At 38.9% G+C, this 24,500-nt stretch overlaps 4 protein-coding genes across 7 annotated transcripts; 1 reads left to right on the top strand and 3 right to left on the bottom strand.

The window, feature by feature from the left end:
• Positions 1–976: 976 nt before the first annotated feature.
• LOC140346546 (glutamine--fructose-6-phosphate aminotransferase [isomerizing] 1) lies at positions 977–13,176 on the bottom strand. Its single transcript, XM_072432670.1, has 19 exons — positions 13,024–13,176; positions 11,804–11,911; positions 11,526–11,633; positions 11,325–11,450; positions 11,189–11,247; positions 10,984–11,118; positions 10,830–10,891; positions 10,672–10,751; positions 10,485–10,593; positions 10,227–10,390; positions 9,593–9,688; positions 8,958–9,055; positions 8,421–8,541; positions 6,646–6,803; positions 3,713–3,827; positions 3,242–3,369; positions 3,007–3,174; positions 2,737–2,898; positions 977–2,007 (listed from the first exon to the last, which is right to left on the bottom strand). The coding sequence occupies exons 1-19, from the start codon at positions 13,028–13,030 to the stop codon at positions 1,963–1,965; spliced, it is 2,049 nt and encodes a 682-aa protein (XP_072288771.1). The 5' UTR covers positions 13,031–13,176; the 3' UTR covers positions 977–1,962.
• Positions 13,177–17,230: 4,054 nt separating this feature from the next.
• Positions 17,231–19,769, bottom strand: nfu1 (NFU1 iron-sulfur cluster scaffold homolog (S. cerevisiae)). 2 transcript variants are annotated; one of them, XM_072432755.1, is made up of 8 exons: positions 19,678–19,769; positions 18,683–18,780; positions 18,464–18,599; positions 18,165–18,231; positions 17,959–18,076; positions 17,822–17,885; positions 17,572–17,752; positions 17,231–17,484 (listed from the first exon to the last, which is right to left on the bottom strand). In XM_072432755.1, exons 1-8 carry the CDS (start codon positions 19,734–19,736, stop codon positions 17,455–17,457), a joined length of 753 nt encoding a protein of 250 aa, XP_072288856.1. In that variant the 5' UTR covers positions 19,737–19,769; the 3' UTR covers positions 17,231–17,454. The 2 variants fall into 2 exon arrangements, with proteins under 2 accessions (XP_072288856.1, XP_072288855.1); XM_072432754.1 differs by having other exon boundaries at positions 17,233–17,493; positions 17,578–17,752.
• A 48-nt stretch (positions 19,770–19,817) lies between these two features.
• Positions 19,818–23,006, top strand: cunh9orf78 (chromosome unknown C9orf78 homolog). The gene is made up of 9 exons (XM_072432815.1): positions 19,818–19,972; positions 20,116–20,175; positions 20,615–20,666; positions 20,743–20,813; positions 20,894–20,971; positions 21,053–21,250; positions 21,313–21,449; positions 21,523–21,630; positions 21,707–23,006. Exons 1-9 carry the CDS (start codon positions 19,896–19,898, stop codon positions 21,802–21,804), a joined length of 879 nt encoding a protein of 292 aa, XP_072288916.1. The 5' UTR covers positions 19,818–19,895; the 3' UTR covers positions 21,805–23,006.
• med22 (mediator complex subunit 22) lies at positions 22,453–24,232 on the bottom strand. 3 transcript variants are annotated; one of them, XM_072432817.1, is made up of 4 exons: positions 23,973–24,201; positions 23,794–23,874; positions 23,507–23,715; positions 22,453–22,713 (listed from the first exon to the last, which is right to left on the bottom strand). In XM_072432817.1, exons 1-4 carry the CDS (start codon positions 24,093–24,095, stop codon positions 22,524–22,526), a joined length of 603 nt encoding a protein of 200 aa, XP_072288918.1. In that variant the 5' UTR covers positions 24,096–24,201; the 3' UTR covers positions 22,453–22,523. The 3 variants fall into 3 exon arrangements, with proteins under 3 accessions (XP_072288918.1, XP_072288919.1, XP_072288920.1); XM_072432818.1 differs by having other exon boundaries at positions 22,467–22,707; positions 23,973–24,232; XM_072432819.1 differs by having other exon boundaries at positions 22,621–23,715; positions 23,973–24,195.
• Positions 24,233–24,500: the final 268 nt, after the last annotated feature.

Here is a 24,500-nt window from a genome sequence, read left to right as displayed (position 1 = left end):
AACAGTCTTCTTGAAGATGTGAGACAGGCTTCTACTCTGACAATGTTCAAATCTAAGCTAAAAACAGTTTTGTTTAGCTGCGCATATGACTGAAAGGATTTTTTCTTTGCACTCTTCTCTTTTGTTTGTGATTTTATTAGTTTAGAAAATCAGTTGGATTGATAATTTTTAATTTAGTTAATTTTATTGTAGTTAATTTTTATCTTTGCACTCTTCTCTTTTGTTTTTGATTTTATTAGTTTAGAAAATCAGTTGGATTGATAATTTTTAATTTAGTTAATTTTATTGTATTTCTGTAATTTCTTTGTGATTTGAATGCATTTTTCCTGCTGTGTGAAGCACTTTGAATTGCCTTGTGTATGAAATGTGCTCTACAAATAAACTTGCCTTGCCTTATCCATAGTTGAGATCGATGATGCAAGACTGAAAAAATTAACCAAAACTATGAAAACACAAAGACTGAACATAGGCTCTGTTCTGGACCACAGACGTTTGTTGAGGATCAACTGTGAAGCATGTTGTCTATGATGTAAGCTTTGTATGTTTGCTAGATCACAGCAGCTCTGGTTCATGTGCCACATTTCAACAGTGCCAGGCGCATAGTTGCTGCAATTTTCTTCATCATGAGAAAGCGGTCACAGTTCAACGTACATTTATCCGTTGTCTGATTTTAAATTCTGACATTTGGGTAACTTCAAAATCAAGTAAAATGTGCACAACTGACTTAAAACAGCATTATTGCAATTTTCACCCAAAAATGTAAAACAAAACTGAATATTTTTACACTTTATTGCATCACTGCCTTTCATCATCATAAAGCTCAGAGCATAGTACCAATGGTACTCACCTCAAGTACCAGTAACATGTCCAGTTTCAGCCATTAGACTGGCTCAGGATTGGTGTAAAAAATTAAAAGCACTTAATTGAAACAACCATTACAAAAGCGTTATGGGTAATGACTTAGTCAGCTAGAGGCAGCTACAGTATATTTTTTACACTTTTCTTTGATTATCTAGAGATGCAAGTGACCTACTGCTCAGCATCAACACATTTGGCTACAAAAGATGCATATTTTGGTTTGCAAAATTGCCCCTTACAAATACCAATGTATCAGAATGTAACATTAACATTTTTGATTAAAGTAACCAGAAGAGAAACATTTTCAAAACAACAACTCATAAACTTGTATAGAATAAGAACAATGGTCCCAATGTTGCCAAATGTATGTGGCATTGACAAGGTGTGGGCTGAGGATTTACTGTAACTTGTACTTCATGTTAGGAACTTCATAGTCATAGACTTCAATGTCATATACAAAAAGGCAAAAGAGGACAAAGTCAAATACATTTCTATGGAATAGATTCAATGGAAACATAAATGTCTGAGTCTATTGAGCAGTCATTAAACATTACACACTTTTGACCAGAAAACCAGAAAAAATAAATGTAAACAGTATCTATACAGTAAGAAACATCACTCACCGGGCAACTTAAAATCAGTGTTGTGATAAGAATGGAAGAATACAGTAAATGCACTGTACTGTAAAGATTAAAGGACAAACATGACACTGCAGTGCCATTTGGAATGATTCAAAACTATTATTTACCGTTCTAGTCTAGAGTAAAGACACACATAATTAGCTGCCAAGGAAAACAATCAACATTGCAAATCATTGCACTTAGAAAACATTTTTGATAAATAATTAAACCAGAATCCAGTGAAAAGCAGACAAAAATGAGTTGAGCTATTTTAGTTTTAAGTACAGATGGGGTCAGCCCAGACCTTGCCACGTAGACAACACATGTGACATATTTATAATAATCCCAAACATTATACATTGAGTTACAGATTAAATGGTTTCCTCTTCCTCAACTGCTATAAAAGGTGTTATGACCTGGACACAAATCCTTCTGTGGTTTCTTCATTCTGCTGCACATGATCACCACCAGCCTTTACTTCAGGCTACTCCACAGTCACTGATTTGGCCAAGTTTCTGGGGCAGTCCACCTGGATTCAAACACAAGAATCTATTCAGCACCTTTCAAATGCCTGTCATTACATTAACAAGAAACAGAACCACTTAACGCATTTGACCGATTTAGATCCAATAAAAACAAATGTGGTTGTTTTGAATCATTTTACGCATCAATATTAGGTACTTTTTTTCTCTTCTTACCATGTATCTGACAGAAATCTAAAATAAACTACTGCAAATCTCTAAAACGTATTTTGAACATTATATTAAAGGACTATCATTCTTAGAAGGGACATTACAATGTTATTATGGCGCATCATTATCCAACTCAAAGTTTGATTGATTCACTCATGTTTGAATAATATTGTATCATCCTCCATTCAAGGCCAAGCACTCTGTCTCAGTCTGTTTTCCCCTACCCCCTATTCCCACCCACAACCCTGTACTTACTTGCTATTATTAAAAATAATGTGTGGACAGGCCAAAAAAAACAGTTTGGCTTTAGGTGGTGACCATTCAGATCAGCAAGAGGCTTTTTAGATTTAAACAAACTGGATTTCAGCTTTGAAACAAGCAACTCAAATGAGACTCGTGTGAGGCTTGTTCTGATCAAACAATTGTCTTTCTCAAATCCCAAATAATAACATTTAAAAAATAAATTACAATTGCTGTCCGTAAAAGCTACATTTGACAGGCCATGTTTATGAAATTTAACATCACAACATATACATATTTTCTTTAAAATGAAGACTTTCGCTTACATCATATCCTCGGAGCACGGCCAGGTGGAAGGACAGCAGCTGCAGAGGGATGACACTCAGAATGCCCTGCAGACAGTCCACACACTGTGGGACTTGGATGGTGCGGCTCGAGTTCTTCGCAGTCTCAAAATCATCTTTGTCGCAGATTACGATCGGGCGACCCTGTAACAGTTTAATATGTAAGGTTTGTTTGGGAGGGTGTGGACAGTGACAAGTAAAATTCCAGCTTTCATGTGCAATCCTGGGTTAAATGGAGCAGCATGATCTCACCTGGCGGGCGACGACCTGCTGCAGGGCGTTCTGACACTTGATGTAGGTGTGGTCTCTCATGATGATCATGATCACAGGCATGAGCTTATCCACAAGGGCCAGCGGACCGTGCTTGAGCTCTCCTGCCAAAATCCCCTCCGAGTGCATGTATGTGATCTCCTTAATTTTCTACACAATACAGTTTGGTTAGGTTTTGTTATTGACACTTATCAGAACAGCAGTTTTTATTCTTTACCAGCGCTCCTTCCAGGCACGTAGCGTAATGATAACCTCGGCCCATGATCAATACACTCTTCTGCTCGTAAAGCTCTTCTGCCAATATCTTGATCTCTTGATCCAAAGCCAGAACATCTTTAATCAAATCTGTTGCAGACAAAACCATAATTACAATGTTTTTGCGTGTAAAATCTCAAGAAACTGGATTAAAAAGCAGCTCGGTTAGTGTCATAAATTGATTGCTACACTGTACAACCTCATATTTTAGACGAGGAGCAGCACTGTCCAGACATTTCTCATTAGTTTAACATTAAGGACATGCCATCATATGTTTTCGATGTAGAAAAGCACGCAAGGGCACACAGCCAGGAGACAGCCCTCAACTCTGTTCCCATTGTCTTTTTCTTTTAAGGTCTCATGAATAATTACTTTTTCATACATCAAACGTGACAAAATAAACAGAATGCGCTGTAGTCTTCCATTTATTTACCTGGAAGTACTCGGAGCCCCTGGATTATCTCCCGGCGTCTTGGCTGCATAGAAATCCTGTCGTCACACATCAAAAGGGCGAACATGACCAAGGCAACAAACTGACTGGTGTAGGCCTGAACAGCAGAAAGGGCAGAAGAATGCTCAGAATGCGCACACATCATTAAAAAACAACAGCACATAAAACACATACTGTATACATTGGAAATTGACGGATACATTCCTTGACATGCAAAGTCCTGTTTGACTAAAACCTAGAGCTACGCGGGTCACGATAACGTATTCTGAAGCACGATATATTGCTGAAGAAAATATCATGATCATATTTTTTACTATTTTATGCCACTGACACCAGTAAACCCATTTTACAGTGTCACTAAAAGACATGAGCTGCAAAAAATGATAATTATTCAACCCACTGCAGCTCAAATCTTGAAATCTATGAAAATCTCCCCACTTTTGCAAATAAACTGATAAACACAAAATATACAGTTCCTTCCATCATCTATTGAAAGACAAGTCGATATTGTAAATTTCATGCATGAAATAATGAGTAAAAACAAATGTGAGCTTTCTTTAGTCCGATAATGTCCAGAATGAGACTAAATGGTAAGTTGCATTTCTTGTTGGTTGGCTCGAACAGCTGTAATTCATCAAGTTCATAGATTTTCATTCCAGGAGTAAAATACAGCCCAGAGTCATGCACTAAATGTAAAATCATCTGTGTACATGTCTTATCCATCTTGTGCCAATTTCGAGTGTTCAATAGAGGCCAAGAAATTTAACTAGACCCTCTAAACTCAGAAATGACGGCCAAGAATATAACTGTAAAAGTCTGTTTTCATAAGCCATGACAGCACTATTAATACGCTTCAAAACAGATAGAATTCTTTATCAGTGATGCACTTTGAATCATTAGAAAGGCACCGTTTTCTAGCCACTAAAATTGGGTCTCTCTTGAGGTAATGACATTTTCTCCTGTAAGAGCTCAAAACACTCAAATGTGAAAGAGCTGCTACAGTCCAACAAAAGAAAAAAGTCTACAATTCTGACTGCTAAAAGAAGAAAATCAAGTTACAGTTGTAGGAAACCAGATTAAAAACACATTCATGACTGACAGACTTTGTGATCACACGCAGTTGACCTCATTACATTTCTGTTGTGAAGTAAGATGTTTTTGAGCCTGTGTGTTGAGGTCGTTCATTGTTGTGAAGTGCTTAATCTGTCATTAGCAAACAAGCCAAGATCTGCACAGTCGGAGCAACAACGGAGAAACTGCTTTCATATAAATTCAAGTTGAGCAAAACAAAAGCTCTGCGGACAAAAATTAGACCAAAAAAAAGCAAAGGGACATATTTTATCAGATGTGCTGCCCATAATTCTACCACAAAGATGTAATGTTTAAGCGCTTTCATCAAATAAAAGACGATGCATAACATTTGATAATTGGGCTGAAGACACAAAGCTCTGTTTAATGAAAAGAAAAACTGTTCCTGTAGTGCATTATCATCATCACAAAAAGGGAACGCCTGAGAATGCTCCATCACAAATCTTCCGGGGGGAGAGGGGTGTGCCACAGAAACTGTACATGTGATAAACACAAAATATACAGTTCCTTCCATCATCTATTGAAAGACAAGTCGATATTGTAAATTTCATGCATGAAATAATGAGTAAAAACAAATGTGAGCTTTCTTTAGTCCGATAATGTCCAGAATGAGACTAAATGGTAAGTTGCATTTCTTGAGAATGATGTGATGGAGCATTTCCTGAGAATGCTCCATCACAAATCTTCCGGGGGGAGAGGGGTGTGCCACGTGTTGATAATTTCCTCTTTCCGAGTAAATGACGGCGTCTGAGAGACTCTGGAGCAACACAGCGCACACTGATCCAAGACGGGACACGCACTCCCTCCCCACGCTGCGCTCACTCACAGGCGCGGTCAAAATTGGGCTCCATTTGGTCACGATAGGAGGAGAGCATGAGCAGAAATCATGAAACCTGACTTCACGACATTTTAGATGAGTATATCAGAATCAGACTCTCTCGCTATGGGCTCAGGGAAGAATAAATGTAGGCTTTCATGAAACTACACAGAAAGTCATCTGGCTTGAATTCAGTGTCACTGGGCGTCATATTGATTTAGTCAAACGACGCAAGAAATTATGGCATCATTATTATAACATCCAGAGTCACTTTAGAGTATTGCAGTAACTTTGTTCCAACCAACAGTGCATTCTAACGTACAGTTATTCGTTTGTCTATTACAGTTAACGTAGATGAGACAGGTTTTCACATTCGTCTTGGATAGAACCTGCTGTAGATATTCAATATCAAAAGTCAGATTGTAGCTTCTGAAGAAAAATAAATGTTGAAAATAAAAGGAAGTTGAGCTTAGCACTGGCTACCTTCTTCAAAGCCCTAAACATACTAAACATAACCTAATGAACTGTTCCTAAAATTTAACCATAATCCTAACCTTATCCATATTGTGAAAAATGAATATTGTAAAACATAAAAACTTGCTCACATAGCCACTAATGCAAAGTGTGGCAAAACTGGGTTGGTAAAAACAGAAAAGAGAAAAAAGCACTACCGAATTTTCCGGACTATAAGTTGCACCTTTTTGCATAGTTTTGGCCAGGGTGGGACTTATACTTGTATACTTATACTCCGGAGCGACTTATATGTAATATTATTTGTTATTTTTACACCTTATTTCATACTCCAGTGCGACTTATGTGTTTTTTTCTTCTCTATTGTGCATTTTTTGGCTGGTGCGACTTATAGTCTGGAAAGTACGTATTTACACACAATAAACACTCAAGTCCACAATGTTTGAGTGCAGTGTGTAACCTGTCATACGCAGTTTAAATCTATATCACAGCTTTTTTTAAACATTTATGACAACAGAAGGAGAAACTTGGGGCTCACCTTTGTACTTGCCACTCCGATCTCCGGGCCGGCGTTGATGTGGACTCCACAGTCGGTCTCTCTTGAGATGGAGCTGCCCACTGTGTTGGTGATGCCCACAGTCAACGCTCCCCTCTCTTTACAGAAGCGCAGGGCCATCAGGGTGTCGGCTGTTTCACCTACGAGCATCAAGCAACACAATTCATGCCGGTTTGCTTTACACTTTGTTTGGCAAGGAGTAATTTCTTTTACTACATTTGAGAGATTGTACCTTTACTTACTACTCCACTATATTTCTGAACTGGACTGAAACGTAGAGCGTACTTTTCATATGATTTAAGTGGTTATTTTAGCAGGTTCATGGCAATATCCTGCATAAAAGATTTTGAGTTCAAGAGCCAGCTTTGAGCAAACAAAAACATATTACATATACTTAAGTTTTTTTTTTTTTTTTCAAATAGTTGATTAGAATTGTTACAGTTGATCAAAAAACACAATTCTTTAATAAAAAGCATTACATTTCACTTTAACTTCTCAAAATCTGTGTGAAATACATGTAATAAAAAACTTATGCAGGGGGGGCGATAGAGCCCCCCCTGCAGCTCTTGTGTTATTTAATTATTTTTTCAAAAGAAGACAGAATGATCACAAACAAAACATTTCATGTTGTCAAATCTATAAAAAATGTGCCAGGGTTTTTCAGGAGAGTTGCCTTCGGTAAAAATGTTGCAAGGCTGGTTTTCCACCCGGAAACAGCAGGAGGCGACAACGGACACTTCTAACGCCCCGAAAATACATAGTTAGCGATCACAGGGATTTACAAAGACATAAAATGAGGTGAAAATGTTCCTTAGTTTACTTTAAGTCAATTTTTCATGTGATACTTTTAATTAAGTATTATATCTGAGTACTTCTGCCAGGAGGACAGATGAATGAAAGGAGGTGAAGTGTGTGTTTTAGGAGACCTTCAGCAAAACAGTTGGAACCCACAAACCATGAATAGTACTAGGGATATTTAGATTATTAGGTTAATTTATTTATTTATCTATTTTCATCTTTATTATTTTTCCCCTCCATCCCTTGTTGGGAAATGGGAGGTTTTGTCTATAAGAGTTTTTGTTTATAGGAGATCTTCTACTGGGAGTGTTTTTTCAAACTTCCTATAAGTGATCTGTTCTTTTCTTCAGTATCTACCTCTGTATCTTCCTGCATTGCATCAATGAAATTTCCCCATGTGGGACAATAAAGGAATATCTTATCTTATCTTAACATGCTTTTTTTCACGTTTCGTAGTCTATCCTAAGTGTATAATTGATAATAATAAGTGTTGTGCAACACCCTTAGCACAAGGGGGAGGGGGAATGATGACTCGTGCCTGTGGGTATGACGCGGTCTTGTAGACACCCCCCGTCAGTTTGGAGATTCGAGGAAAGGAGATAGTCTGTAATATAGCTAAACACTGCGGGAATCAGTCAAAAAAACACTCTGGGTACATATATGAAGCACAAATAGCAATGTAAGAAGGTTAAAAGCTCTGAAGTCGATTTTGCATGTTATGGGACCTTTAATAGATAATTGCAATATTCAGGTCACAATATAACTGAACTAAAACAATAATAATTGCAACCCTTTTAGAAGCAAAAATAAGTTCTCAGTTCAATACATTCTATAAAAGACTATTTGAATGAGAGAAAATTAAGTATTTTACCGTTTCTTGGTCTTGGTGTCAATAATTTTGAATAATTATTAAATCGTGACACCCCTAAATAATACTTAAATTGAGTCTGTGTGTTCACCTGATTGGCTGATAAAGAAACAGACGTCGTCCCTGAACACAGGAGTGTTTCTGTCCAGGAAATCACTTGCCAGCTCCACCATCACAGGCAGCTCAGTCAGCTCCTCCAGCACCTGGCGAGTCTAGGAAATAAACAAAGCATTATATTAAGCAGAGGAGGGGACAACGCTCACATTTGCACTACACAACCTGCCAAGTTTAACCAATGAAAAGATTAATCACAATCAAATCGACAAAATTAGCCAATTGCAAAGGCTGCAATTTTTGAAGCAAAGATCATTTCCTCCACAGCAAAAAAACCCCTGTTTTTTCTGTGCACTTCAGATCTGTAAAAACATGCTCTGAAATACATAGTTTGCCAGTTCATTTTTCAGTCTTTTGTCAATTCTCATGTGTTGTGTGTCGTTGGATTGTAAAACTTTGAACAGAAAAACATCATTAAAAAACAACAATCGCAGATATTTCCCCCCAATCGTTCAGCTCTGCCAATGTGAATCTCTAAAAAGATCCATTTCCATCAAGATGAAGCTGCACTCACCGCTACACCAGCATGGAAACTGGTGCCACACGCAATAAGGATCAGGCGTCTGCATCTTTGGATCTCTTTGATGTGATCTTTGAGTCCACCAAGAGTCACTGTAAAACAAAAAAACACAGCAGCCAATCAATCACAGCATCATTTACAACTGATTGAACTTTGAATGTAATTTCTCAGTAGCATGTTTATGTGACCAAATCAATTTAAAATCAGCAACAACAATATGGGAACACTGTTGAGTGCTTTTGTATGCAAAAACAACATTAATGAGCTTTTAACACTGTCACTACAGTGTTTCCTCTCCATTAGTTTACTAGTGCTCAGAAAATTCCTGTTTAAAACTACCCCCATCCCCGCCCACAGCTCTGTACTTAGTTATGATTATTTGACAAATTAGTGCTGGGTTCTGAAATGTCACTTTTTAAGAATAAAAACATCTAAATGACAGAGTTTATCAGTTCTGCAGTTTTGAACAGCGAGTCACTGGTTTCTATTACTGAGCTGATTTAGACCAATATTGCGGTTTGCAATGAAGACAATGTAAAATTATACAACTCAGTACTTCAATATTAAGTAACCGGAATAAAGCATAATACGTCTCCTTTGATTCAACTCAACAGAAATGTGTTACTAACCCGAGTTGTTTTCAAAATTGACTCTTCCTCTCATGGTGTTGACCACAGACTCCGGCTGCTCAAAGATTTCTTTCTGCATGAATGAACTGTAGTTTCCTGGAAAAAAAGAAAAGAAAAAAGGACATTTGGTGAGGAAAACCATGGAAATAAATTAATAGTCTTTAAAAAAACAGAAGCAGGGTGGTGTTACTCTAATACAGAGCTGCACATTTGGCCTCAAGAAACAACATTAATTGAACTAAATCTGGCACTGATTACAGAATTACAGATTTGTAAAGGCTATCCAAAAACTCCAAACACCTGGTTTGTCACTGCCATCTACTGGATTACAGGGGAAGTACATAAATAAATCACAAAAATGAGAATATAATGACACATAATAGCAGGCATCAAAGAATGTCAGCATTTTAGTTTAGGTCAAGTAGGTCATTGAACATTGCCTCGAGATGTAGATGAGCCAAAGAAAATGACCACTAGACAAAGATTGCCTGAAGGTGGCCACCTGAAGAATTACAACCAGACAATTACCCTATGAGTTTCACATGGTAATAACAAGGTTGAAAACAAAATGACAAGGCAGAGAAATGCCTTGTCATTTAAATGTAAAGAGGGTTGTATAAGTATGAACTCTGACCCTTCATGATCTGCTGCAGCTCCATCTGCAGGGTCTGGATGGCCCGGGCCGGATAGTCTCCTGCCGTACGCTTGATCCTATGGATAGACAGTCTGCCATCTCTAACAGCAGCAACGTCATCATCCTCCAGGAAGATCACCCGGTTTGTGTGTTCAATCACTGCACTGCAATGACAAATGCATAATCATTTAAAACTACTTTGCAACAATATCATTAAGATTATACATTAAAATAATTGTGATTAATTGGGAGGCTAACCTGGCATCAGAGGCAAAGTAGTACTCCACAGCCTTCTCATCAACAGGAAACAGGCAGGTGTCTTGGTCCGTCCTTGGCAAAGCATTGCAGCTCTTCTTTTCTTTTGCAGCTTTAAAATAAATTCCAGTGAGAGACAAGATTGAAAGGGGGGTGAATTTTGTCAAGACTAGACATTGTGGTTACATACAAGAGCGGTACATGACTGGAATATGGTCAGTGGAGAGCTTGTGATCACTTCTCACTCCCATTAACAGAGGACTTCCCCTCCTAAAAAACAAAATACTGCATTAAGTATTCCTTCAGGACCAGACAAATTCATCTGGTAGTTTTATAGCATGGCTATACCTTGTGCCAATTGCCTCTCCTGGGTAATGGACACTCTTGAAGACCAAAGCAAAAGCTCCCTCCTGTCATGAAACAATTTCAATGAACAATTTAAATTATTTTTGACTGGAAATATGTGATGTCTATAATGTATCGTTAGTCTTTGGGCTCTTACCAGTTGCTGGATCACTCGCTCTACCAGCGTAGCAAAGCTAATGTCGTCACTTTCTTTGTTATCGTACATGTACTTCACCAGTTTGGCGATGCTCTCTGTGTCGGTTTCTGATTCAAACTCATAGCCTTTACTTTCCTGAACATAAAATCTAAGTCAGTGTCTATTTTAGAAAATCAGTCAATTTCGCATAGACATTTTTTTTTACCAGAAATTTCTTGAGATCTTTGTAGTTGGTGATAATCCCATTGTGAATGACAATGAACTCTGAAAAAAAGAGTTAATAAAATAATCATTGAAAAACCCTTTTCTGATGAGAGTGATTACTTTATTCAAAGGTTTACCATTGGTCTTGTCTGATCTGTGTGGATGGCTGTTAACTGGGCTTGGAACACCATGAGTGGCCCATCGAGTGTGTGCGATGCCAAGATGAACATCAAACTCAACGTCAAGGTCCATATCCTGCTGCTCTACGGGTGAGACAAGTAATAATCTTAATAAAAAGCAATGGGATGAAAACATTAATGAATTTATTGTTCTCTTACTGTCAATCTCCTCATCAAGAGCCTTTACTTTTCCACTCTGCTTAATGAGCTGAATAGATTTTGCATTCGATTCCCATTCTTTGTTGTTTCCACCATCAATTCCAACACCTGCCAAAAACAAGCTTAAAACTAAAGACTTGTACAATAATGAAAATAATAAGAATAAGAATACATCATCATTCACTGAATAAATTATTCACATCAAAGTAGCACTGTTTTATTAGTCAAAGCAAAATGTAATCTTTTACAGCCAGAGCATTTGTATTGTATATTCTTACCAGCAGAGTCATAACCTCGATACTCCAGACGCCGCAAGCCCTTGAGGAGGATCTCAAGGATCTCTTTGCGAGTCCTTGGGACATGGTAGTTGAGATAGGCAAAGATTCCTTTGGGGTGGGGGACAGATAAGACAAGACACTTACTAATTGTTCCCTAGAGAAAAATGCACTATTGTTACAAGGTAAATAAGGAATCAACTTGCATCATTGAAAACATTCAAACATTTCAGATAAGAGCGCAAACAATGAGATTAAACAAATACCCCAGTCTGAAAGACCACTTTTAAAAATCATACACAGCTATGTGCAAAAAATATGTGGAATAGAATAAAACTTTATTGCCCCCTGATTGAAATTTGTCTTGGGCTTGGCTATGGTGCCTTGGTTAAACAAGTCACGAGTCGTCACACCCGAAGCAGAAAAAAACATTAACACTAGGCTTTGAACTCTAAACGTAAAAAATGTCAATACAACAAAGCACTAGATGCCAAAGACAGTATTCAGAGTAGACAACAACAGCACAAGTACATGGTGGTATAGAGAGTTTACCAAGCCTATTCACATTATGTGATGGATCTAGGGACAGCTCCAAATGTGAAGCAGGATATGTACTGAAACAGAGCACACATTCATGAGAGCAGGACGTGGGTATATATGCCAAAGGAAAAGCAAATATTGGACACTAAGGGCATGAATATGACATACTGTAGTTCAATAAAGTTCAATAAAGTAGTAAAAATTGTTTGACCAGTATATTTAGACTACAGTAGCAGTGATCACAAACAGATCTAATAATGCAAGGGAGACAATTGTCCGCCAAAGAAATAATAACCAACTATGTTCGTTAGTTTTTCAAGGGACATTTGATGGCATATAAGGCTTCAAATAACATCATCGTTATTTTATTTTCAATTATCAGCGTATGAGGTCCACTTCCGCACTTATTTTAAACAATCCAGATAAATGACACCCAAACAAAATGAATCACATAGTTATAATATGGGTCAAAACGTAGCTAATGTAATGGCACTGCAAGATATAAAGTAGAGTAGCTCAATACTAGCTAAACTGGTGAATGCGAAGCCCTTTATCCATCACAAGCTAATATTTCACCTACACAAATGTACAAAAGACGTACGGCACGATTTGACATTGGTTTTACAGTCAGATACAGAAAAATACATTACAATAATCGAAATAAGTCTATCTGTCGTACTGACCACACATGTTGGCTGCTGGACTGGTGTCGCTGCGGTGAACGCCTGTCACTTCACTTGTGCCTCCGCAGTAACACGGAACAGGATCTGCACGGCGCGTTCTGATTGGCTGCCCATCAAAATACGCCCATGGACGCAGCGGACTCTTCTACGTGGCATAAGATCAGTCATCTTTTATTGGAATTGTACGTCTTTACAGTCTAAAGAATAAAGTCTAAACGTACAACTACTGTGGGTGGCGGTAATGTAACACTGGGATACCAAACGCCATAAAACACAGACGTTGATTCACATTGATTCCACCTTTAGATCAAAATTTCAACATATAATTTTTGGTTTTCATGACACAAATGTGGACTATAATAAGAAAATTGGCAATTCATTTAATTATTTTATTTGGCAAATTATATATTCATAAAAAGTAGAAAAATATTCAGTTGTAGTCATCTGGACTCTGTTTTTTGGAAAAACAAAACGTTTCGACACTCATCACTCACTCATATTGATAAAAGAACATTTTCATCATTAGTATCCCTCAGATGTACTCTCCTCTGGTGTGTTCGCCTCAGTCTCCGAGCACCACACACCCCAGGAACAAACAGAAGAACCTCCACGTGAATATTTACTGGCACACCACCAATTACGCCTACATTCTTTGGTTTTCCTGTGAGCAGGAAACATCGGACACACAAATGGTTAATATATACACATTCATTTTCAGAGCTTGATTTCGTTGTTTCTCAGAATCACAATCGATAACCCCCATGCCAATTCTGGTAACTATGACAGCTCTATCCCTGCCAAACTTAACTTAAACCTAAAATATGCTGTTGCGCATGGTCGGCAAACGGCAAACATGTCAACTAGAAATGTCTCCTCATTCTCAGATCTGTTTGCTTCCCTTTCTTTTTTCCTTTTCTCACTCCACTAGTTTCCTCCTCTAACCATCGGCTAGCACTCAATTTTTATTTTTATAACAACTCTGCCACCTCTCCTTTCAGTACAGTTCAAGGATTAGCTTGCAAAGTGAAAGTGAAAATTAACTTTTGATGCAAGTTTCTTACAGTGTAGCATACTTATAAAGAGAGAGAGTGAAGAGAACCAAGAAGCAGGACTAAAGGGAAACTGAACAGAGAAGGAAGGGTGTTTCTATCCCTTATGTGTCTGGCCTGTCAGAAAAACTGCAGAGAATTTTTAGACAACACAAAGTCCCTGTTTATTTTAAACCAGGAAACACTTTAAGACAAAAACTGGTTCATCCTAAGGACAAGTTGCCGACTCAAAAACAGAGCAATGTAGTTTATTCGATCCAATGCAGTGAAGAAAGCTGTAAAGAACGGTACATAGGTGAGACGAAACAGCCTCTACACAAGAGGCTTTATCAGCACAGAAGAAATACAAGTTCAGGACCTCAGAGTGCCGTGCATCTCCATCTTGAAGCCTCTAATCACTCGTTTGAAGACGGTGAGGTGAAGGTTTTAAGCAGGGAGAAAAGATGGTTTGAAAGAGGAGTCAAGGATGCTATTTTTGTTAAAAAAGAAAGACCTTCTTTAAACAGAAATGGAGGGCTAAGGTTTAATCTTCCTGTTATTTATAATGGGATACTGAACCCCTGGAAAGGTAGAGGACCAGGACCAGGACATTTAGATGCTAATCAGGTACTCAGGGTGGTTGAGCCAGGGTCTCACAAAGACAGAGGATTCTAATAGCCCATTAAGATTCTGAATAGGCTCGGTAGATACAAGGGGGAGTTTCTGTTGAAACAAACAACTCTTTCTACTTCAGGAAGGCTCCTCCCAATGGGCGGGTCTTACCACAGAACAGTATTAATATCGGAGTTCTCGATCTATCTAAAGGATAAAACGACAAAGACGTCCCATGGCCTCATGGGCTTTGTAAAACAACAAAGACGTCCCATGACCTCATGGGCTTTGTACTTCCAAAGCACCGAACGTCAAAGAGGGAGAGGAAGATGAAGAAGAGTCTCCCTGGAATAAAGCCGGTTGTTGTTGTTGTTGTTGTTGTTGTTGTTGTTTTATGGCGGTTGGCATCCAAGTGTTGCATTACCGCCAGACTTTATTCCTCAGACTTTGTCGTAGTCCTCAGACTCTGTCGTAGTCCGTAAAAGTACTCCTTCCATTGCTTTGGTGTTACAAAGCCCATGAGGTCATGATATGTCTTTGTGACCGGCTTTATTCCAGGGAGACTCTTCTTCACCTTCCTCTCCTTCTTTGACGTTCGGTGCTTCCACCGTACAGCTTTATTCTTCAGGCTTCATTCTATAGGCTTTAATATGTCCACTGATGTCGCCGCTTGGTAGCCGTGCGTCTACGAGACTGGGCGAGGACAGGAGACCACCCCCACCCCCATCTCGTCACTCTGATCACTCTGACTCCCCACAAGCAGACCCCCATCACTCCGACTCCCATTTAGTGCCTTTAGCCTGTTTTCTATATCTGCCCAATCAAGCTCCTTTGTTCCAAGGAATCTCCCTGCAGCTTTAGCAATGATCCTGATCCTTTCAGTTCTGCTTTGAGTCTGAGCAGCACAGTTTACAACATCCACCATAAAGAGTACAAAATCCTCTCTATCCACAACCAGGGTATTCTCATTAATTCTGGAACCTGCACACTTGGGACCTCCACTCTTGAAACCTTCACACTTCTTGGGAGCCACGCTGGCCTCTCTCATTTCGCCCTGGCTGGGAGCAGCACTGGCTCCTCTCTCTGTATTTACTCTAAACTTGTTACTTGAAACTTTCTTGACTGCATCTGCATAGGATATACCTTGAGAGACCTTTATTTTATGCACCTCAGCAGCTCTTTTGCTAAACCTGCATCCCCCGTAGGCAGAGCTATGTTCTTCCCCACAGTTACAGCACTTCAGTTTTGCTCCCACGTCACACTTCCCATACTCGTGATCTCCTGCACATTTACCACATCTTTGCCTCCCTCTACAGACCGCTGCAATATGCCCAAAGCGCTGCCACTTAAAGCAACGCAGGGGCGGTGGAACATATGGCCTAACGTCATGGCACATGAACCCAATGAACACCTTACTAGGCAGGCACCTCCCTTCAAGTGTTACCATTACCGACAAGCTGTCACATCTTACCCCAAACCGGGTCACCTTCAAACGCCTAGCGTCCACCACCGTAACTCCCGTCAAATTCTCCTTAACTTCATCCACAGACGTCGCCGTAGGGACACCTACGATAACTCCTCTGACCGTGTTTCTTTCAGCATTAGACACAAGAATGTCCTTTCCACCCAGACGTTTAGTTCCAATCGCCTTCCGTTGCTGAGCCGCGTCCTTGCACACGACCAGCAGCGAGCCATCTCTAAGGACACTCGCACTCTTGATCACTCCCACAGCTACAGTTAGGCTCTTTGACAATGCCACTGAATTCCACTCCTTAAAGGATGCACTATCCTGTGCAAGCTTTATGATCACCTTACAGTCTCTGCTCTCACCCCGGACATCAATAGCTTCAGCCTCATCCTGCTGCTCATTCCCAGAACCCTCGGACGAGCTAAGGGACTTTTTACGTTTCCGGGCACGTGCAGGCAGAAAAGGCTGCTCCTCCACGCCGTCCAGAACGTCTTCGACCACCGATCCACTCTCCTCCGCCATCTCCCGTCTCTCCAGACCGGGTGTTGAGCAAGGTTGTTGTTGTTGTTGTTTTATGGCGGTTGGCATCCGAGTGTTGCATTACCGCCAGACTTTATTCCTTAGACGTTTCGTAGTCCTCAGACTCTGTCGTAGTCCGTAAAAGTGGTTGGTCTCTGACACAACAACTATTCTAGTCACAAAGACATATCATGACCTCATGGGCTTTGTAACACCAAAGCAATGGGAGGAGTACTTTTACGGACTACGACAGTCTGAGGACTACGAAACGTCTGAGGAATAAAGTCAGGCGGTAATGCAACACTCGGATGCCAACCGCCATAAAACAACAACAACAACAACAACAAATTCTTTTATTGACAATGACTCTTGGATGAGAGTCAAAACGTCTATTTTTCAAACTGAGTCCAGATGACTACAACTGAAGCGTTTTCTACGATACTTATAAAGAAGAAAAAACAAACACTTTTGTACTGGCCTTGGCGTTTCTGTATGAGATGAGATGTGCGATAAATAAAGGACACATTTTATTTACACCAATTTAATAATAATAAATATTTCACTGTATAATATATCAATTTGTATTTTTGCAAGGTGAAATTTAAGCATTTTTGCGTGTAAGTAATGACAAAAAGCCATTCTGGCCAAGATCTGGAGATGGATACCTGGGCGCTACACCTTGATGCCCACTGGTCCTGACTGACAGGTTTCCCCCGCAGCGTTGAAAGATGGGTCAAATTCAGAGGACAAATTTCCCTACTGGAACAATGAAAGCGTAAAGTGAGGTAGATGTTGCGACATGATTTAAACTTGAGCAGCCTCGTTGTCATCGTCGTCTTTAACCTTTCAAACAAGAAATGTTCAAACTCTTGTTAGTAGCTATATATCACGTTGATCAAGTGTTCATGCCAAAGTAAAAAGCCATACCTGCTCCACAGAGTCCACCTCCGGGACGTAAAATTGCAGCATGTTTTGAATGCCACTCTTCAAGGTAACAATAGAACTGGGGCAACTTGTGCAGGAGCCCTGTAGCTTCAATTTAACAACCCCATCCTCGAACCCTCTATAGAGAACATCCCCTCCATCTTCCTGCACAGTGGGCCTTAAAGGGGAATAAGAAATTACAAAAGGATTTTATTTATATCCAATTAATCTCAATTGTAATAGATACCGTATTCTAGTATCCAACAACTCTTTAATCATAGCAACAACTTCATCATCCTCATCTGATGGTGCTGAAATAGTTCACCAACAGAGTGAGATATGCTTGAATAAAACATTGAAAACTACATTTTAGCAGTATTTTACCTGTATCTGGGTTAGGCTTAATGTCCTCATTGACCACTGGAAGTCCTGATGTGAAAAAATCCATTATGGTAGCAAATACATCAGGCTTTATGACTCTCCATTCCATTTCAGAATCCGCCTAAACAGTTTTTTAAATACATTATTTATGTATGCTTAGAATAATGCATTAATCCACATTACTAACCCTAATAAACCTCAGACAATACCTTTGTTATGGTGATAAAATCCGGGCCAAAGAAAACACTTTTTACACCATCTATTCTAAAGAGCTGTCTGAAAAAGAATCAAAATTACTTACGACATAATAAAAATAATATAATAACAACATCTGTTTTAAGTGTCATTTTTAAAGATGCTTTATAGTTAGAAACTTAAAAACAAAGACTAGAACAAATTAAAAACATATTACTAATTACTACAAAACTAATAACTATATCTTAAAAATCTCTCCCTACAAGGAGAGCGGTTGAAATTTATTCATCCAATTATATAAAAAATAATTTACCTGGCTAATGGTGAACAGAATGCATCTCGAGGGCCTGCAAAATCCATTGTTCCTGAATCAAGTACTGAGCAACCGGGAAGAAACTTTAGGCTGTTTGGATTTGGTGTGTCCTGTGTCTGTACAAACATTCCTCTTTCTAAGGCCAAACATTAAAACATTAAAACTGTGATAAGACAGTGTATATTTAATACAATGTGTTATTACTGCAGAGTTACACACCAGGAACTATCCAGGGAAAAGTTCGTGACGCAAGGCTTTGGATTCTTGTGTTATGAGATGACCAGTGGAATTCAGCACACTGATGCCCATTTCCAAGACTGCCATAGAGTACAAACGAGAAATAAATAACAAACAATTACATTCATAATTTAATAACAATCAAAAACCACACTGTATGAGGTGGATACCATTTGGACAAATGGTTAATTGTGGTTACTGAGAGTAATTATTTTTTTCTGACATGTTAGTGCCATATGGACCACCTGTGACTTTGAGGGACCCAGGGACCAGCTGCTGGTGCCCAGAATCAGGACTAAACATGGACTTCAGGGACCGGCCTCTTGCTGGTGCCCAAAGGCAGGATTAAACATGGGGAATTAGTGTTTTCAGATTTATACAGTTAAAACCTGGAAGAGACTGTCTGAGAATGGGAGACAGATCATGTTTACATCTAGGCTCAAAACTGTTCTGTTTAGCTGTGGATATGAAATCATGTGCTCTGCTCTTTAAAGTACATTAAAAAAATAGTATTCAAGTTATTTTGTTTCAATTCATATGTTCTTACTATGTGTGCAAACTGTGCTCTAGTACTTACTAATAAACTTGCCTTGCCTACATTTTGAAGTTGTATACATTTTTTTTGCGAGGGTTTATTTGCTATTGAGCATTATTTGTGAAACTGTATTGTAGTAAAGTACTGTATTTATTTAAGTCTTCTTCTTCTTTGGTGTTTTATGGCGGCTGGTCTCCAAGTGTTACATGACAGCCAGACCTCTTTAGACTTCATTTAGACCGCCTATACTTCATACTTTATTATTCAGACTTCGATTACAACTAGCGTTATCCCTGTTCGCGTGATGGGCTCATAGATCCATGGACGGGCTGCATGACTTTGACCATGCGAATACAGCTTCTTAAATTTAAGCTTTTTTTTTTTTTTAAACACAGTTGACGCTTTTCACAGAGCATCAACCACAAGATCATCAAGTACTTACCCTCGCAAAATATTTGAAGAACTGCGCATTAATGCAGAGATCTGTCTGTAGGTCGCCATGTTTGTTTTGATTGCCTAAACCATGGCCTAAACAGACCCCGGAAATGGCAGAGGAAGTGAAGTGATATTATTGTACGTCTGTTAAAGTAGTCCCCTGTTTGCTCATTTGGGATACGCTGTTCGAGTTCTCAAAGTATCTCAGTTAAATATAAGAAAAGAATGCCGTGTGGGAAGAATTTTAGAAGGAGAAAAGGTTCCTCGGATGAAGAAGAGAATGAGACAACGGAAGAAGTCAGGTACAGTCTAATTTTACGTAACGTTAACGGGATTTTGCGTGCGTTGTGTATTCACTATTGACTCCCCGGTGTTCACGTTTGGATCTGGTTTTAAGTAAAAAATGTTTTTCACACTCACGTATAGTTGTGTTTTTGTGACATAGATCAAAAGTGGAAGAGGCAAAAGAGCTTCAGAGCTTGCGCAGGAGACAGAAGGGGGTCAGGTAAAGTAAAGAGCTGTGTTGTATATTAATATATTAGATCAATGATGTGCTTGGTCAACAAAAGATTCCTGGTCAAACTGGAAAGTTCTTAGCCCTACATTGTGTGAATCAAATGGGGATTTGGGCTAAAAAAAAGAATCAAGGACGGCAAAAGTCTCTAACAGTGCTCGACTTCATGGAGATAAATTACATAATATTAAATGCCATACAATGCCATCGAGACAAGCAGATGACACGTCAGGTTACAGGTCAGGTCTGTGGAGAGGCAACCCAGCTCACAGTAGGAATGTTCAAGGTTTGAGGTACATTTTATTGTATTGGGAAAATTGTCCTCTGCATTTGACCTATGGTAGTTCTTTTAGCAATATCAACCTCTGTAAGTGAAATAGTAAAGTTCACTTATGAAGCTAATTCAAATCTTAAAACCTACCTCCAACAGTGTTACCGCCTTGTTGGTTGGAGAAAAACTACCACCTGAAGCTGAGATTGATGTGAGTAATTTTTTTCCTATACATTCTGTGTGCGTGATTGTGTCAAGTTAAATTTGTATTACCCTGTGTTTCATAGAATGATCCCTACAAGCTAAAGGCTGGAGGAATTGTAGATATGAAGAAGGTCAAAGACAGAAACAGAGACATGTAAGTGATTACAAGCCTTCCTTAATTTGTACAAACCTTTTAGATTAGTATGATTAAAATGTAAACTTTCACGTCAATAGGACAGAAGATGAGACGGATCTTAGTCTTGGTACTTCTTTTTCTGCCGAGACCAACAGAAGAGATGAGGATGCTGACATGTAAGTAAAACTGCGAATACACCAGTTTCTAGTATTCTTGATGGATTTTGCATTTACTCAGTACTATATGTGATTTTTCAGGATGAAATATATTGAGACTGAGTTGAAAAAGAAGAAGGGTTTGGTGGAAGATGAAGAACTGAAGGTTAAGGTGAAAAACGCAGAGGATCACCTTTATGAGCTGCCGGAGAGTATCAATGTCAATTCTGCCAAGAAAACAGAGGAGATGTTGTCCAACCAGATGCTGAGTGGGATCCCTGAAGTTGATTTGGGCATTGAGTAAGTTGTAGATGTTCTTCTGATATTTTTATGAATCAGTTGTAATATGTAAACTTTTTCAGTGCAAAAATCAAGAACATTATTTATACAGAAGAGGCAAAGGCCAAGTTGTTGGCAGAGCAAAGAAATAAGAAAAAAGACCTTGGAACATCATTTGTACCCACAAACATTGCTGTCAATTACGTCCAACACAATCGCTGTGAGTGTCATTAATTTTTAGGATTTCCACTCCAAGGTCTGATGTTTGAGGTAATCTTGATGTTTTTTCCTAGTTTATCATGAGGATGTAAATGCACCCCAAAGACATAACAACAGACACAAAGAAGAACCTAAAGCAAGACCACTGCGTGTGGGGGACACTGAAAAACCAGGCTTAGAAGGTAAGACAAGTGTTTACATTTCAAAATATATTATTGGATTATATTATTTAAATATGATTTCATTCATTTCCAACAGCGCCCTCTCCTCCCAACGTTCGTAAACGCCCCAACAATGAAAAAGCCACAGATGATTACCATTATGAGAAGTTTAAGAAAATGAATCGTCGATATTAATCAACTCGGTTTCATTTGCAACTAAATGTGTCACTAGTACAACTAGCTTGATTACAATTTAACCGAATAGGTCATTTGACATTGTCAGAATCTCAAATGGTGGGACGTAACTCAATGGGGGCGTCACTGTTTTTGACAAAATATCTTAAAATAGAAATTCTCAAATGTTGAACGTGTTGGATTGATGCCACAAACGTCTTTTAGTAATCTTATGGCTTAAAGTCCCTTAACAGCGATCAAAGCTTTGGAATTGAATAATTGTACCACTAATTTAGTCGAACTTTGTGCTGGTTTTTGTTTCATGTGGATAATACCAATGATTTTTATAGATATTATAAACCACGTCACGACAGATAAACGTTGTACCATAGAATCTGCTGTCTCCGCTCTAGTTTAAACTAGAAACATTGTAGACTGTTGTGATGACACGTGAACACAGCGCATTACAGTTTCCTTTTAAGAACCATATGTTTCTGATAATTAAGATTGTGACCTGAAATGTTTTCATGTTTGAAATTGAGCTGAATGTCTTTCCTACTATAAACTTTATTGAAAAAAAAAAAAGAAATAAAAATCAGAACATTTTCTAACACAAACACACTAAGCACTGATCCATGTCTGTATCATAACATATTTATGTAACTACTGTAATGGGAATCTGTCCAAGTCGCAAAACTCTGGTTCATTACAGCAAATATAAAGTATAACACTACAGTTTGTCAAGGTTTTTCAGTTGTGGTGCTGTGTCCGTTGAGTTGGTGCTGAGGGTTTGTTTCTGGTGCAAGAGGCCCATCAGTGTCCTCTCTGTCCTCGGACGGGGAACTACAGCTACTGTCTGGGGACGTCCAGCTATCCGGGCGACGGTAGGCCTCACAAAGGGGCACGTCTGAGTTGTCCCATAGACTGTAGCTTTGCAGAGCAAAAACCAGCAGGATGCAAAGAGGCAGCACAGCAAGAAACAGAAAAGCAGACAAGAGCAGCAGGTCAGAATAAAGCAGTCAAACGCAAACATTAAATCAACATAGAAGCATGTTACACAAAAGTACTTTAAATTATCACACAATAGGCTGATTGAAACGTTTTAGTTAAGCAAGGACAAGTTAGTTGATGGCAAGGAAGCAGGAGCGTAGAAAGGAAACCCGCACTCAACATGCTCCATAAAGACGGTCCTTAATGCTCAATGAAGACCAACTACTACAGTGCTTTGTCTCTTTTATTAGTTACACTTGATGGACACTGCAAGACACAGCTTGAGCCATTTGTGTTTAAGAGTCCAAATGTGGAAAGAGTCCCAAACAGTTCTCTTGGAAGAAGTGGATGCTGAATTGAGTCAATACAAGTTCCCTAACAATCTATTCAAAACAATGCATATTCTTATGCATTATTGCAAATTATATTTAATTTTCAATAAAGTAAAGTACTTAATTTTGCAATTTTGTTTACAATAAAGATGAGCAAAATCACCCTCAAACAGAGTCGTTGCCTATGCACTGCACCATTTTCAATGTCCAAGATAAGATAACGACCGATATGTCGAATGTATGTGCTTAAATACACTATAACAAAAATGAACAATAGTAAAAGACATTTATAGGTGATACTCGCCTTGAGTTTCGGGGTGAATGTAGAAGTAGACTTATGCAAAGCGAGTATGGGACACTAAAGGGCGGGTGGGATGGGAGCGGTATGATCCTATTTGTACCTGGAGGAGTAATATTCTTCCTCTAGCTCATAAAGGTCAATGGCGATTTCATCTCGGAGGGACGTGAGTTTCTTGTCACACTCGTCCTGCAGCGAGCGGAGCTGCTGGTTCTGGAGGCTGATCGCGTCATTCACGGAGGGAAAGTCGTTCAAAATCAAAAACTGTTTCAGGTCTGACACCAACTTCATCAGGGACTCACCAGCACGAACCTGTCAGAAGCAGCAACAGTATTCATCGAGGTTATTGTAAAACAGATCACAGATTAAGAGAATGTAAACAGTACGTACAATATTGGCCGCTCTGACGTGCATTTCATAATGGTCTTGTTCTGCTTGGGCCGGTCGAGAAACCTGCGTCTCCTCCTCAATCTGATCCAAAACGCATTTCAAGTTTTCGCAAAAATACAAAATAAATGCAGAAGTCTACAGCATTACATTACATCTGCATGGATTTATAGTTCGCTTACCTTGGCCGTTTTGATGATTTCGGTGAAGTTGTCAAGGATGGACTTGATGTCATCTTTCAGACGTTTGTTGTAATTTTGCAACAGACTTTCTTTGCTTTGAGGAAGGACTCTTTGAGTGGCCATTGTACTTCTAACCTCAAGGATACATTAAATGTAGTCTTTACAAAGCAGGCGATCCATTAAAAGGGATTAAAAAAACTGAAATTCTACCCGTCTTATATGTATTTAGAGAAACGTGAACATAAACACGTTTTAAACCAGTTAAGAGGCGCAGATTTCATTGAAGAAAATATTCAAAACCGCCATTTTCCTGTGACTTCTTCTTCAGTCGCAGTATTAGCGCAGTGGTTATTGACTGACCTCTATCGGACAAGGAACAGAACTGAATTAAACCATATATTCACGCCATAGATAATGTATTTAGTTCAATCATATGTATTTTTTAACTGACATTTTACATGGTGGGGCTTTAATAAGACTTAATTTTATTAAATTCTTTATCAAAATTGTGTTTTTGTAGTTAGATAC

Source organism: Eucyclogobius newberryi, unplaced genomic scaffold (genome assembly GCF_026437365.1).
Source record: "Eucyclogobius newberryi isolate DKJ021-1_F unplaced genomic scaffold, fEucNew1.0.hap1 SCAF_6, whole genome shotgun sequence".
Taxonomy (NCBI): Eukaryota; Metazoa; Chordata; class Actinopteri; order Gobiiformes; family Gobiidae; genus Eucyclogobius; species Eucyclogobius newberryi.
Note: the sequence above shows the minus strand (reverse complement) of the source record. Positions and strands in the feature narration are given on the sequence as shown.